General features: G+C 44.9%; 1 protein-coding gene across 4 annotated transcripts in view; it reads left to right on the forward strand.

The window, feature by feature from the left end:
- Positions 1 to 14,720, forward strand: part of NF1 (neurofibromin 1) — a 69,396-nt gene that overhangs the window by 22,723 nt on the left and 31,953 nt on the right. For 3 of the 4 annotated variants that reach the window (XM_033077935.1, XM_033077937.1, XM_033077938.1), the window contains 16 exons: positions 95 to 535; positions 951 to 1,090; positions 1,490 to 1,612; positions 1,921 to 2,004; positions 2,358 to 2,474; positions 3,380 to 3,561; positions 3,639 to 3,850; positions 4,437 to 4,598; positions 5,270 to 5,373; positions 5,959 to 6,094; positions 9,057 to 9,119; positions 10,897 to 11,055; positions 11,816 to 11,913; positions 12,042 to 12,188; positions 12,623 to 12,769; positions 13,102 to 13,212. In XM_033077935.1, coding sequence (XP_032933826.1) covers positions 95 to 535; positions 951 to 1,090; positions 1,490 to 1,612; positions 1,921 to 2,004; positions 2,358 to 2,474; positions 3,380 to 3,561; positions 3,639 to 3,850; positions 4,437 to 4,598; positions 5,270 to 5,373; positions 5,959 to 6,094; positions 9,057 to 9,119; positions 10,897 to 11,055; positions 11,816 to 11,913; positions 12,042 to 12,188; positions 12,623 to 12,769; positions 13,102 to 13,212 — 2,426 coding nt within the window. The remainder of the gene's footprint in view (positions 1 to 94; positions 536 to 950; positions 1,091 to 1,489; positions 1,613 to 1,920; positions 2,005 to 2,357; positions 2,475 to 3,379; positions 3,562 to 3,638; positions 3,851 to 4,436; positions 4,599 to 5,269; positions 5,374 to 5,958; positions 6,095 to 9,056; positions 9,120 to 10,896; positions 11,056 to 11,815; positions 11,914 to 12,041; positions 12,189 to 12,622; positions 12,770 to 13,101; positions 13,213 to 14,720) is intronic. The other variant, XM_033077936.2, reaches the window with a different exon arrangement.

The raw sequence follows: 14,720 nt of genomic DNA on the forward strand, positions 1-14,720 counted from the left end.
TTTCCATTGGTTCAGCCTTTAGAAATTCAAAATAAGTCTTTATTTACTTCAGGGAATTGGAGGTTTAATGTAGCACCCACCCCCTGTGTCACAGGTGACCGAGAGCCTGCACAAGACCATCGTGAAGCGGCGCATGTCGCACGTCAGCGGCGGCGGCTCCATCGACCTGTCGGACACGGAGTCGCTGCAGGAGTGGATCAACATGACAGGCTTCCTGTGTGCCCTGGGAGGGGTGTGCCTGCAGCACCGCAGCAGCGCAGGGCTGGCCACCTACAGCCCCCCCATGGGCCCCCTCAACGAGCGCAAGGGCTCCATGATCTCCATGGTCTCCACCGAGGGCAGCGTGGAGACCCCGGTCAGCAAATTCATCGACCGCCTGCTCACCCTCATGGTCTGCAACCATGAGAAGGTGGGGCTGCAGATAAGGACCAACATCAAGGACCTGGTGGGGCTGGAGCTCAGCCCAGCGCTCTACCCAATGCTCTTCAACAAGCTGAAGAACACCATCAGCAAGTTCTTTGACTCTCAAGGACAGGTAAATGGTGATTCATGTTGGTGTGATACTCACATTTGTGTCAGTCCTGAAATGGGTCCCTGTTTGTGCTGTGTGCACACCCCCTGTGAGCAGAGTGATCCTCACAGCACATGGGAACGATTATTGGGGTTGTGATTCCAGGCTGTATTTAGCATTCTTGAACAGTGAGCTCTAGAGTGTGGAATCTGTGAGATTGTTTGTGGAATCCTTATGGCTGGCAGTGTTCACATACTGAATCTTGACATGTATTGCAGTTCTGTTGGCTTGATGGTAACTAGGAAAATGCTTGTCCATGAGATTTTTGAAATGTTGCAGTGTATTTGGCAAATATGCTTTCTTTGTTTTTATGTGTGTATTTATGTGTATTTTATTATGTGTATTTAATTTTTATTAACCAGAAATTTTCATCCTGTAGGTCTTGTTAACTGACACCAACACCCAATTTGTAGAGCAAACCATTGCTATAATGAAGAATTTGCTTGACAATCACACAGAAGGGAGCTCAGAACACCTTGGACAAGCAAGCATTGAGACAATGATGCTGAATCTGGTTAGGTAAGGAGCCCTCTTGACCTTCCCATGCACAGGCATTGTGTTAAAGAAGTGATTGGAGCCTTCTAGTTTATAAATTTTCTGCTTGTGTCCATGGAGAAGCAGCAGCTGATTTTCTGATCCTCCTTATGGTTCTGACAGCTTCAGTAATTGTGGAAGAGTGATTTTTGTTTTTTAAAGAGCTGACCATTCCATAACTGGACCCTATTCCCATAGGCATTCCTGGACACTTTTGTGTACATTGATGTTAGTGGTTAAAAACCAGCAGATTTCTGCTTAGTTTTACACTGCTAGAAAGCTTCTTTGGGCAGAAAAAATTTGATACTGATGGAGGGGCTTTCTTAGGGGGGAGGAAGTGAAGTAGCATGAAAGATTTAATTCTCTTTTTGCTTTTTTCTTCAGGTATGTGCGTGTGCTTGGAAATCTGGTACATGCCATTCAAATAAAAACCAAACTCTGTCAGTTAGTGGAAGTAATGATGGAGAGGAGGGATGACCTTTCATTTTGTCAAGAAATGAAATTTAGGTAAGGATGGCATTACCTAGCTTATAGGGCAAGTGTAGTTTTCTTTGGTTCAAATGAAACCAAAGCCCTGTCACACCAGTACTCCTGGTACAGGGATAGTTCTCTTGTCTTTGTCTTCAGAATGATTGTGAGCCTGGTGCTGCATTTAAATATTATTTACTTTGTGGTGATACTGAACACATGTAATAGTTTATGTGTGACAGAGGCTGGTAAAAATCCCCACAAAGCTAAAACAATCTGTTTATGTGTAACAGGAACAAAATGGTGGAACATTAACAAAGCTAAAACAATCTATTTATGTGTAACAGGAACAAAATGGTGGAATATCTGACAGACTGGGTAATGGGAACATCTAATCAAGCAACAGATGAGGATGTGAAATGCTTGACAAGGTAAGGGGCACTCTTCACCTGTGACAGCATTCCAGCTGGCATTTGATATTCATGGATGAGCTGACATGTTGGGCTTGCTGTAACAATAATAATGTTGAGGAAAAGACAAAAATTGAAACTGAGGCTTTGGTGAGCAACAGCAGAATTATATTTAATGTGTAGTCTTAAATGACTTGATCCCTTTTAATACTTTCTCTGATTTAGAACCTCTACCACAAAATACAAGAGCTGCTTCATGATGGACAGAACTTCAGTAGAATACCTTTTTATTATTAAAAATGTTATTTTTCATCTGCAGGTAGAGCTATAAGCAAAAGTGACTTCTATTTTGTTTGTTAAATTTTATTTTTCAGAGATTTGGACCAGGCAAGTATGGAAGCAGTGGTGTCTCTTCTTGCTGGGCTTCCCCTCCAACCTGAAGAAGGAGATGGTGTTGAGTTGATGGAAGCAAAATCTCAATTATTTCTCAAGTAAATAGTGACTTTTAACTATTTCTCTTTACAATCTCTCTCAAGAAAAACCCAATATGACCTTTACTACAAGCTGTGCTTTTCTTCCAGCAGAAGTAATTTTATCCCAATAGGAATTACCTTTCTATGGCCCATTTCAAAATCTCTGCCTTGTAGGTTTATGGAAACATTTTCATGTAGAAAATAATTAGACAATTTGGCTTTGTTTCTGCTTAATGCAGATGTGCAATGGGTTAGCTCCATTTGATCCTGTATTGTATTTCTTTTTATCCACAAAACTTAAACTCTTTGAAGAGATCTGTTGGTAGAGGCACAGCAGGTTTGGGACAAAGGGATGTTCTGGGGGCTGAGTTAAGGTTTGGGCTGTGCTGTGAGGAGGCTCCTTGGGGCAGAGGTGAGGTTTGAGGGGGTTTGTTGTGTGATTGCTGCCATGGGTGAGGGTTTAGGGGATTTTTGTGTGATTGACACCATGGATGAGGTTTTGGGGGAGTTTGTTGTATGATTGCTGCCGTGGGTGAGAGTTGGGTGGGTTTGCCGTGGGTGAGGTTTGGGTGGGTTTGCTGTGGGTGAGGTTTGGGTGGGTTTGCTGTGGGTGAGGTTTGGGTGGGTTTGCTGTGCTCTGGCTGCTGTTGGTGAGGGTTGGGTGGGTTTGCTGTGCTCTGGCTGCTGTGGATGAGGTTTGGATGGATTTGCTGTGCTCTGGCTGCCATGGGTGAGGTTTGGGTGGGTTTGCTGTGCTCTGGCTGCCGTGGGTGAGGTTTGGGTGGGTTTGCTGTGCCTTGGCTGCCATGGGTGAGGTTTGGGTGGGTTTGCTGTGCCTTGGCTGCCATGGGTGAGGTTTGGGTGGGTTTGCTGTGCTCTGGCTGCCGTGGCAGGGCACATTTGACCACGAGGGCTGTCCCCAGGTACTTCACTCTGTTCATGAACCTGCTGAACGACTGCAGCGAGGCGGAGGAGGACGGGGCCGCGGCGGGCGGGCGCAAGCGCGGCATGTCGCGCCGGCTGGCGTCGCTGCGCCACTGCACCGTGCTGGCCATGTCCAACCTGCTCAACGCCAACGTGGACAGCGGCCTCATGCACTCCATAGGTAACCCCCCTGCCCTGTGCATCACCCTGCCCCCTGCTTCTACATCTTCCTTAGCACTGCTGCCTTCTCTCCACCAGGCTTGGGCTACCACAAAGACCTCCAGACCAGAGCCACGTTTATGGAAGTGCTCACCAAAATCCTGCAGCAGGGGACAGAGTTTGATACCTTGGCAGAAACAGTGCTGGCAGATCGGTTTGAGAGATTGGTGGAGCTGGTTACAATGATGGGTGATCAGGGAGAGCTTCCTATTGCTATGGCTTTGGCCAATGTGGTGCCTTGTTCTCAGTGGGTGAGTTGGTTCATGCATTGTATTTCCTACATTTTGTCAAAATAATGAACTTGAAATAAAAAGTGTGATAACAGTCTGGTACAGAGAGAACAGAGCTACCACTGATAATAGCTAGCCTTTCTTAGTATGGTCTTAAAAAGTGTACTGAATCTGAGTTCAGATCTTGATGATAAACTGCATTTTAATTAATGCCTAGGAACGATTTTATATACAGTTATTATAATAAATGCATTTGGGCTGGTTATTTATTACAGGTGGTGTGTGATACACACACAGAATTGTATTTGCTCTTCTGGATTTTAGCAGGATGAGTTAGGCTTTGTTGTACAGCAGAGTAACTGCTTGTCTGTCTGGATAACCATTATGAATTTGTAAGACTGGAGATGCTGAGGCAGATTTTTAGAAAAGCAGTAGCATAGGAAACGTTTGCAGAGAGATTGAGTTTGTGTGATTTGTTATTTACCTGCCAGAGCCCATAGCAGACATGAAGCTTTATTGCCAACTGCTCGGTGGCTTTGTCATGATATTGGAGTTCATGCTTGCCTTGGCTCGCTGTGGCTCACATTAACCCTTCCTGCTCCATCAGGATGAGCTGGCTCGTGTCCTGGTCACACTCTTTGACTCCCGGCACCTGCTCTACCAGCTCCTCTGGAACATGTTCTCCAAGGAGGTCGAGCTGGCAGACTCCATGCAGACACTCTTCAGAGGAAACAGCTTAGCCAGTAAAATAATGACTTTCTGTTTTAAGGTACATTATCTCTTCTTTTTTCTCTGCTACAGATCTCTTCAATAGCAGGAAAAGTTCAGTAGTACAAAAATACAAAGCCACCAGTCTGTGAGCTTAAGCATTTGAGTAATGGCATTAGATAAAATCCATACAGAGTTGTCTTTGGGTCTCAGTTTGAATCATTCTCAGCTCTCACATCTGTCACATTTAGGGAGTTTTCTTCTTGTGTTTTAACATTTCATGAACTAAATCTTGTAGAAAACTTATGCTCAGGCCCTTAAAAAGTAGGTGTCCCCCTGGCACTAAGCTTTTGTGTTTCTGACTTGTTCAATTATGTGAGTGATTCTGGGCCAGTGCCAGCTGGAAGACTGTTCCTGGTTAATTCTGAGGTCTTGTTTATGCTCCCATTTCAGTTTAAGAAGTTGTGTACAAACAGAGGTGAAGTGTGGAGTCAGGGCTCTAAGAAAGAATGTCTGCTGAAAAATAGGGTTGTTTTTTCTCTAATTGGAAATTAATTAAAATACCTGTAGAAATTGATCTTGGTTGTGTTCCAGAAATGAGACTATTACATGGAAACCTGAGTTTTACAGGAATTCAGCTTATGCCAAAACAGATCAAGTGTTTTCAGGCTGCTGACAGCTCCCAGAAGCTGCTGTGTCAGTGTGCCCTGTCCTTGTTTCCCCTGCACACAGGTCTATGGTGCTACATACCTGCAGAAGCTCTTGGAGCCTTTGCTGAGGACTGTGATCACATCCCCTGAGTGGCAGCACGTCAGCTTTGAGGTGGATCCAACAAGGTTTGAGATTCAGGGCGGGCAGCAGATGTTTTTATCTATAAACAAGATTGCCACTCGTTGTGTGTAGTAGGATTCCTTTTTCCTTGTTGCAGATATTTTTCTCATGCTTTCATACTGTTGTACCTTTTGCTTTTCCAGACACAATTAATGTCTCTGCAACCCTCTTACTCTGTCACTTTAAATTATTTCTAACTCTTTGAAAAATTATAAGTATTCATCTCTTAAGTAGCTTACCCAAATATAGGCCTTCTAATTAATACTTTAACCATCAACTCTCTGTGTCTACCTCAAAAATTCCTTTCAGAGGAACCATCATGAACTGATAATGGAATTATCAGTTGGAATTGTGTATGCATGTGTTTGTATGAAATGGTCTGAGAGAATCCCACCTACAGCTGTCTCTTCATTACTGAGTTTCACATGATCTTTTATTTGTATCTTATGTGCTTTAAAAACAATGGAAACTTTTGTGTAAAGAATCACAAGGGTTTCCATAAGGAAAGGAGGAAATGAGTTTCTTACTGAGGATGTAAGTGCAGCTTGTGGTGTTTGATTGCTGGTCATACATGTGTGGGTCTGTTTCAGGCTGGAGCCCACAGAAAGCCTTGAGGAGAACCAGCGGAGTCTCTTGCAAATGACAGACAAGTTTTTTCAGGCAATCATTAATTCCTCCTCGGAGTTCCCACCCCAGCTGCGCAGTGTGTGCCATTGTTTGTACCAGGTATGCCTGCAGTGCCTTCCCCTAAGCTTTGGGGTTGGCTTGTGAAATTCCAGTGGTGTGGAGCTTGGTGCTAGACACAGGGGATCTCTAAAACTCTGCTGAGACATTTGTTAAACAACACCAGTCTGCAGGTAGGGGCTAAGTGGTGGTTTAAGACTTGTTGGCAATTAGGAGGTGACTGAAGGTACCCAGGTCCCCTGACCTCCATCCCCAAGTGCTCTGCTCTGTCCCTGGCTGCTGAGCCCAGTGTCCAGCTGGATCTCCTTGTGTGTTTGTGTTGGATTCAGCTGAAAATCTGAGTAGGAGTTCCCTTGGGGCTCACTGGGAATTCGGTTTCCAGTCCAGCTGGGGGACAGTCACAGAAATGCTGTGCCTGGTGGAATGTTGGATTTGTGGTCTCAGTGGGGTGCTCTGGCTCTGGAAGAACTACTGCTGCCCTTGCAGCCATAGTCTGTGTTCAGGATTAAAGCAAAGCCAAGCAAATGGATTTTCTGACCTGTGTGAAGTAATGATGAGTAACAAAAATCCTGTCCAGTCACATTTGCACAGAGGGTCCTGCAGTGGTCAGGGCAGCTGGCCCAGCAATCCCCAGAGCTTGGGAGTGAGAACAGGGAATGTGTGTTGGGACTGTTGTGCTCTGGGGTGTTCCTGTGAGCCTTGCACTGAACCAGGTGTGCAGTGCTGAGCCTTGTTCCTGCCTGACAGCTCTGTAAAAGCCTCTGAAGGCATCGGTGTCTCTGCCTGACAGCAGCTGTGTTTGGGTTGTGGCAGAGTGACTTTGGGGTTTTTTGATGTGTTTGGGGTTTGTAATCAGGAAATGGGGTGGGCAGATTGGTCTCCTTCATGGCCACAGTGTCACAGACATCAACTAGAAGAATATTTGAGTGTTACTGAAAGTACCACACAGAGCCTTGGTTGTTCCTTCTGTTATTGGATGTTGTATTCTGCACACCTCATCCCAGAACTGGGTTTATATGCTGCTACCAGGATGTATCAGATTAGTGCCATTTCACTGGTACATTGGTAGCAATTATTTCTATGCAAACCATTGGTAATTCCTGCATGAAATGGAATTTCTAAAATGTGCTCACCAGCAGGCATTTCCAGAGATTCTGCTGTGGAAACTCTTCAAGTCTGTTGGCTTTATTCTTGCCTTTACTGTGTGTGGTAATAAGGGTAATTTGTTCCCAAAAGAGATGATTTACTGGCATTAATTGATATTTAGCTTCAATATTTACTACTTTAACTGTTTCTAGTAACAACTAGATTTCTGTACAGTGTTTGTTCATCACAAAGAGTGTTAGTCATTCTGTACTTAAAATTCCAGAGACTTTTGAGGAGTCTGGCCTTTATATGAACCAAGATCTGATTTGGGGGCAATAATCCGTTTTTCTCATAAGAACCAAATGGGTGGTTTTTATAAGAGAACTTCCCTTTTAAAAAGGTGATCGTGTTCCATCCCAATCACTAGTGTGAGAGTAAATGATTATGAATTTTGTGGAGCTTTTTTCGTGCTTAGAGTTTTAAAGTAACTGTGTGCAAAGAATGCTTACTAGATGTGTTCTGTAAATGATTAGTAATTAATTTTAATCACTGTAGCAACCTCACAGAAACATGTCTTTAGTTGTATATTGGTGTCTTGGCTGGCTGGTGTTTCTGTTGTGGGAACAGAGCCCAGTGAGTGTTTTCCTTTGGAAACATCAATAACTGGCTGCTGGGACAGACTCACCTGGCTCCTTACAGGTAATGTATGTTCAGGAGTGTGCTGTGAGAACAAGCATGCTCACAGGAACTCCTGCACAGGGTCTGTGCTGCCTCTTCCATGAAATCCCCACAAGCAAACACAACTTTTTTTGTGAAAGCAAGGTGGAAATGTTCCTGTAGCTGCAGTGTCCCAGTGAGCAGAGTGTGTGTGCAACTCCTCCAGAAGGCACTGGTGGAGATTGCACAGGGAAGGTTGACAGAGGTGCCACTGATTAAATATTGACAGGTCTTGCACAGGTCTCAGTTCAGCTTGCTTAGCAGAGAGTTTTACTGGCTGCTTTGGGCTGGGGGGTTTGCTTTTCATGCTGCTCCATCCTGAGCGTGTGGAGGCTCTGTGCCAGTGCCACTGTGACCCTCTGGAGGGGGCTGAGTGCTGCAGGCTGGCTGGGACCAGCCCTGGGGCTGCTGGAGGCTTCCCTGGGCTACCCAACCCTGTCCCAGCCCTGTCCCAGCCCCAGGAGTGTGGCTGCACCTCTGGCTGAGGAGCAGGGCCCTGGGCTGGGGGCTCAGATCCTGCTGGGGGCTTGGGGCTGGGCTCAGATCCTGCTGGGAGCAGGACAGAAGTGGGGGCTTCTTGCATCTCAGTGAAATGCAGAAATAAGCAAAATCAAGTCAGATCTCTTGATCTGGAAATCTCTAATAAATTAACATAGACTGTAGCTTTTTTTCTTCCTTTGTCCAGAGAGTGTTTCATGGCAGTTACCTCTCACAGGGGCAATAACCCTGATGGTTCCCAGGTCTAACCAAATTGAAGGACACACAGAGAAACATTGGGAAGATTTAAAACTCTAAATTTAATTTAAAAAGCAATATGTATTTCAAAGGTATAACACTAATATTTGTGCTGTTAAAATTATTTGGGAATGGTAAAATACATATGAAAGCTGAATACACCATTTAAGGCCCAAGATTGTGTATCATGAGCACATTGATGTGGTTTGACTTCTAATCTAGCCAGAAATAGTAGAAATGATTGAAATTCAACATTTGCTTGTTTTGTATTTAGTGCTTTGTAAATAAGATGTAATAAAACTGTGGAATAAAAACTCCATCATCAGTCTTTAGTTTATATATTTCATTTTCTGTTGGTTATGTTCGTTACATTTTACTGTGTAATTTATGTACAAGTCAACATTGGTTTTTTGTTGCTGTATGTAGTTGGTGCTGTGACTTGTTTGTGCTCATCTCTGTTCTGTAGGCAACTTGCCACTCTCTACTGAATAAAGCTACCGTAAAAGAAAAAAAGGAAAACAAAAAATCAGTAAGTTTGGAGACCTTTTTATTAGCCATTTCTTTCAAAGCACAACAGAAGTCTTTTGCTGTTTGTTCAAAATATCTTCACTTCAGTCTATTTGACCTCACTGTAAAATCATTCTACTAATTCTGGCACAAAATAGCTCTCATTTCAATTAACACTGGAATTAAGTTAGATTTAAAATATTCTCTGTGTGCCTGTTTGAGTAAATGAGACATTTTTAACATTACTGCTTAGTATTTAATACTCTGACTCTTCTAGCCTTACCACCATCTTCAGATTTAAAAATTGTGGGGAAAAAAAGTTTTCTTTAGTTTTGAGAAAAATCTGGGTCTGTTGAGCTGCTTTAACACTCTGGCAGATAACCTGAGCTTGCATCCTGGGCAAAGAACAATTAATATTGGTGGGGAACTGGCAGGAGGCTCGTGGCACTTGTTTCTGACACATTTTCTTCTGTTTGCTTTGTCATTAAGTGAGAAGACCCCAACTTTAGCACCTGTATTATTTCCTGAGAAAAGCAGATTTTCCATTTTAAGTAACTTTCTGTGTTAGATCCGTGGGTTGCTTTAGAGCATTGTCTTTAAAAGTTCAGACTTACTCTTTTCTTTGGCAGTGACCTCAAAATACAAAGTATGAACCAACCAGAATGGAAATTTAGACTTTCATTAAATACTCTCTTATTTTTGCTGTAACTGAGCAGAATAGTAATCATGTTTAAAATGCAAAAGCTGTGGGCAAACCAGTATTTTACAAGAAAACAGCAGTAATTGCATCACAGGTAACTGACTGGAGTTGCTACTGAACCAAAGTGATTCCTTGGTGTATTTTGTGCTAATGGTATTGTCTGGTTTAAGCAGCATGATTTGAGATTGCATTAGTTATGTTTTGAAGTATTTTACTAAACTGGGATTTTTTTGGAGCTTTTTTTTTATTTTTAACTGTACAGGATAATACCAAGTTTGCTAATTTTATTCTGTGAAAAGAATCTGACTAATTTTGATTAACCATTGTTATTCATTACAATGTACACATACAGATACTGATGTTTTATAGAACCATGTGTTGCATATCTAAGAACTTTATTTTTGTCAGGAAGCTTTGTCTTTAACATTTCAAAGTTAAATGAAAGATATCTAAAGAACAACTCTCCTCATAATAATGCATAGTTGATTTCCTAAAGGAAAAGAGTTTGCTGGATGGCAAAGGACAATATTTTAAATCTGCTCAGTGGTTTTGCAGTGTATGTGTAGGCAGAGGAGTGCTGGGGCCACTCAGCTCTGGCTCCTTCTGTCCTGCTGTGCACAGATGATGCTTCTGAAGGGTATTTCTGCAAAGAGCTCCTCCTCACAAATTGAGAGTGACTGCTGTACAGCAGTGCCTTTGCTGGAGAGGCTCGTGGCCCAGCTGTGCAGTGACAAACACAGATCACAGCCCCAGCAGGTGGAAGGTGTTCTGTGCTGGGCAGGGCAGGGCTCACCCGAGTCCTGCGGGTCCCTGCAGGGGCAGGCCCTGCCTGGGTCAGCTCTGACACATGGCAGGAGCTCTGGGAGCCTGTCCCTGACAGGGGGATTTACAGCAGCTGAGGGAGAGGCAGCTGCTGTCTGGGAGCCCCACTCCTGTCCTGCTGGTCCTGCTTCTCTGCCATGCAGGAGAGTCCCACTCCAGTGTGCTGAGCATGAGCGGTGTGGAAAGGATGCTTGGGCTTGGCTTGCCAGGCGAGGCTTTAGGGAGCCCCTGGCCTTTGCTAAACGCAGACCTGTTGTGTGTAACTGTCCTTGCCCAGGTGGTGAGCCAGCGCTTCCCCCAGAACAGCATCGGGGCCGTGGGCAGCGCCATGTTCCTGCGCTTCATCAACCCCGCCATCGTGTCCCCGTACGAGGCGGGCATCCTGGACAAGAAACCCCCGCCCCGCATCGAGCGCGGCCTCAAGCTCATGTCCAAGGTGAACCCACAACCTTTTACCTGCCCCTGCTTTGGGCTGCTCCCACCAGGGTGGGGAATGTGGAGTTTATTGCAAGTGCACTGTCTGTGCTGTTCGTGCACCGTGGTGTTGTTTGGGCTCTCAGCAGTGTAAGGGTGGGGACAAACACTTGGCCAAAAGGATGGATAAGAGCAGGTTTCCAGCCCTTCACTTGAGCTGCTCGTTTGGAAGCTGACAGAGACTGATGTTCTGTGAGCACAGAGAGGGTAGCAGCAGGCAGCATTTACCAATTCATCCCGCTGCTAAAGAAGGGATTTTTCCTGTCTTTAATCTCATTTCGTCATATTTCTTATAAAAACAAAATTTCAAAAGGTTTAATGATGGCATACAGATTCTGTGGCCTGTGTGTGTTATCCATTGTAAATGTTGTGAATTTATATTTTTCTTTAGATAGTGGTGTGCTACTGCTTTTACTTACCTGTCTTAAGTTCCAGGAGAGATACTTAATAACTTACTGGTGGTTCAAAAGATGATTTATTTTCCTAGCTTCAAGTTCATAAACAAATGAGCTGATTTCTAGTATTTAAAAGTATGATGAAGAAAAGACTTTGAAAGTGAATGTATTTTAAATTATTTGGCTTACTGGCCTTTGGTTGTGAAAACTTAAGACAACAAGTGAAAATAAACAGTTTAACTTCAGTGGCAGAAATATTTGTGTCAATGACTGTAACAGTTAATGCATTAACCCTTGGTGTGCCTTTGCCGTGTTGTTTTCCTTTAGATCCTTCAGAGCATTGCCAACCACGTGCTGTTCACAAAAGAGGAGCACATGCGGCCTTTCAACGACTTTGTCAAGAGCAACTTTGATGCAGCACGAAGGTACGGCCTGGCCCCCCCAGCCCAGAGCCCTGTGTGTGCCCCCCAGAGCCCTGTGTGTGCCCCCAGCCCTGTGCCCCCAGCCCTGTGCCCTCTGCCCACCCTGAGGGCTGCTCTGGCTGCCCTTGCAGGTTTTTCCTGGACATCGCGTCCGACTGCCCGGCCAGCGACACCGTGAACCACAGCCTGTCCTTCATCAGCGACGGCAACGTGCTGGCCCTGCACCGCCTGCTCTGGAACAACCAGGAGAAAATCGGCCAGTACCTGTCCAGCAACAGGTGAGGCTGCAGCCCTGCAGCAGGGGCTGTGCTCAGGGACAGCCGAGTCCTGCAGTGCCTTGTTTGGAAGGAACCATGAGTCCCATTCCCATCCCATCCCATCCACCCCTTGTCATGGGACTCCTTCCCCTGTCCCAGGTGCTCCAAGCCCCATCCAGCCTGACCTTGAGCACTTCCAGCTTCTCTGTGCCTGGGCCTCCTCACCCTCACAGGGATAGATTTTTCCTCATATCCAATCTAAATCTCCCCTCCCTCAGCTAAAAGCTGTTAATATTTGGAAGTACTCACTCACTTATTACTGAGAAGAGTATGAGTCATCGCTCAGGTTCCTCATATTTACTTTAAAAAAGAAAATCCAGCTTGTTCCAGCTGAGGAAGGGTAGTTGGAATTGCTGAGTAAAGGAGTTTCCTGACAAAGAACCTGTTGTTTGTAGGGACCACAAGGCTGTTGGACGACGACCTTTTGACAAGATGGCAACGCTTCTTGCCTACCTGGGGCCTCCTGAGCACAAACCTGTGGCAGATACACATTGGTCCAGCCTAAATCTCACTAGTTCCAAATTTGAAGAGTTTATGACAAGGTAATGAGATGATTGTGGTGGGGACACACAGTGTGGGTTTCTAGACTTCACTGTGAGGAGGTGTCAGTGGTTCTTAAAACTCTGCTGTCAAGACTCTGTTTCCAAGGGGAGTTTAAAAAGCTGAGTCTATGCAAACCTTTTATGTTTGAGTAGATTTTAATTTAAAAAATTGAACTGAGAACCAGAAATGGTGGTAATGTGATTTAATGATGGCTCAGGATTGTGAGAACTTAATACTTTTGTTCAGAGGTGGAAGTAAAGAGGGTTTGGGAATTTTTAAAATTTGTTTGAAAGGCAGTTGTTAAAGTTGATGTCAATGTATTGCTTTTTAGGCATCAGGTACATGAAAAGGAGGAGTTCAAAGCACTGAAAACATTAAATATTTTCTACCAAGCTGGGACATCCAAAGTTGGCAATCCTGTTTTCTACTACATCGCTCGGCGGTAAGAAACCTTTCACCTTCCCAATCTGAGGTGAACCTGTCAGTCAGAGGTGCCAAGTGTGTGAGATACCAGCTTGGTAACAAACAGGAGCCTGGAAATAGCTTATTTGTTAACATTTACTGACAGTATTCTGGAGCTGTTTCCTAAACCAAAGCTGGCATTTCAAAGTAATTGCACTCCTGACAGAGTCCTTCCTAGAGGTGTTTTATAAAGGGAGATGCCTGTGCTCAGCCCCAGGTGTGGTCAGAGGCAGCTCTGAGGATTGGGTGAGCTGCTGAGGCTGCTCTGTGTGCTGAGTGCCGCTGGTGGGGGTGTGCTGGCAGCACTGGGGGGCTGGTTTGGCCTGGGGGGCTGTGGGGGTTCCCCAGTGCTGTGTCACCAGGCCCTTTGGGATGCTGGCACAGCCCCTGGGGTGTTCATGGCCTGGTCATTGCTGCTGTTTGTGCCTCTGGGAGCAGAGCCCTGCCTGGGGGTGCTGGCCTTGCCTTGTGCTCCCTGCTGGCTGTGGTGGCAGGGGCAGTGTTGGCACTGTCAGTGTTGTCATGAGAGGATGTCACCAGTGATGATTCTTTGGATGGAGTGAAAGAGCACAAGATGAGGAGCATCACTTACCTTCTGTCCTGTTTTCTGTCTTCCAAAGCAACACAGGAGTCCATGAAACCTGCAGGTGTGCTGACAGAAGGGGCTGGCTCAAGGGCAGCCTGGATGCTTTTCCCCCCCTTTAAAATTTATTTTTTTTTAGCGAGATCCCCAATGTTTAAACCCCTCACACACACAGAGTTAGAAGCAAAGGCAATCTTTTGAATTCTCTTTAAAAAACCATTTGCTTGCCGCATTTTTCTTCTCCATTTTGTTCTATTAGACACACTCTTATTTCATGTCAAGTCAAACAAAATGCCTGCATTGTTATCCTGCCTTGTTCAGACAAGAAATTAGGCATACAAATGCAGAGAGTGGTGATAACCCATCTTAAAAAGTGACTGTGCCTGGCAGTGATCCGAGACATCCTTATGTATTCTGTGCAGACCTGGCATGCAGTGTTCCCTTGTTTGCAGAGCAAGAAATGGTTATTTCATCTGCAGAGAAAGGATTTCTGGAAATATAGCAAGACAAAAGTTTGCACCACATGTTTGCTAGGCCTAACTTACCTCCCTCTTCTTTAAAAGCAGAAAAATTAATTTATCCAAAGATGCCTCACTAGCCAAAACTGCATGGTCCAGTCAGTGTTCCTGCCTTCAGAGAGGGTGGGAAGATGTCTGAACATTTCATCCAGGTGTGGGATATTAATCAAAATATTGTTGTACTTGCACATGAGCCTTGCTGCTAGGTGAGTTATTACCTTTGCCTTCAGCATCTGCACAGTTCAGTAATCCTGGCAGGGCTGCTTTGGAACCAGCAGGAAGGGTTTGCTCTGGGGTGATGCCCTGCCATCCTCTCTTCTCATAGGATGTGGCTTGGTGGAGCTTATTAGGGGCGTTTGTCTTCTGGTTCTGAACCAGGTGTTGTGT

Source organism: Catharus ustulatus, chromosome 22 (assembly GCF_009819885.2).
Source record: "Catharus ustulatus isolate bCatUst1 chromosome 22, bCatUst1.pri.v2, whole genome shotgun sequence".
NCBI classification, from domain to species: domain Eukaryota; kingdom Metazoa; phylum Chordata; class Aves; order Passeriformes; family Turdidae; genus Catharus; species Catharus ustulatus.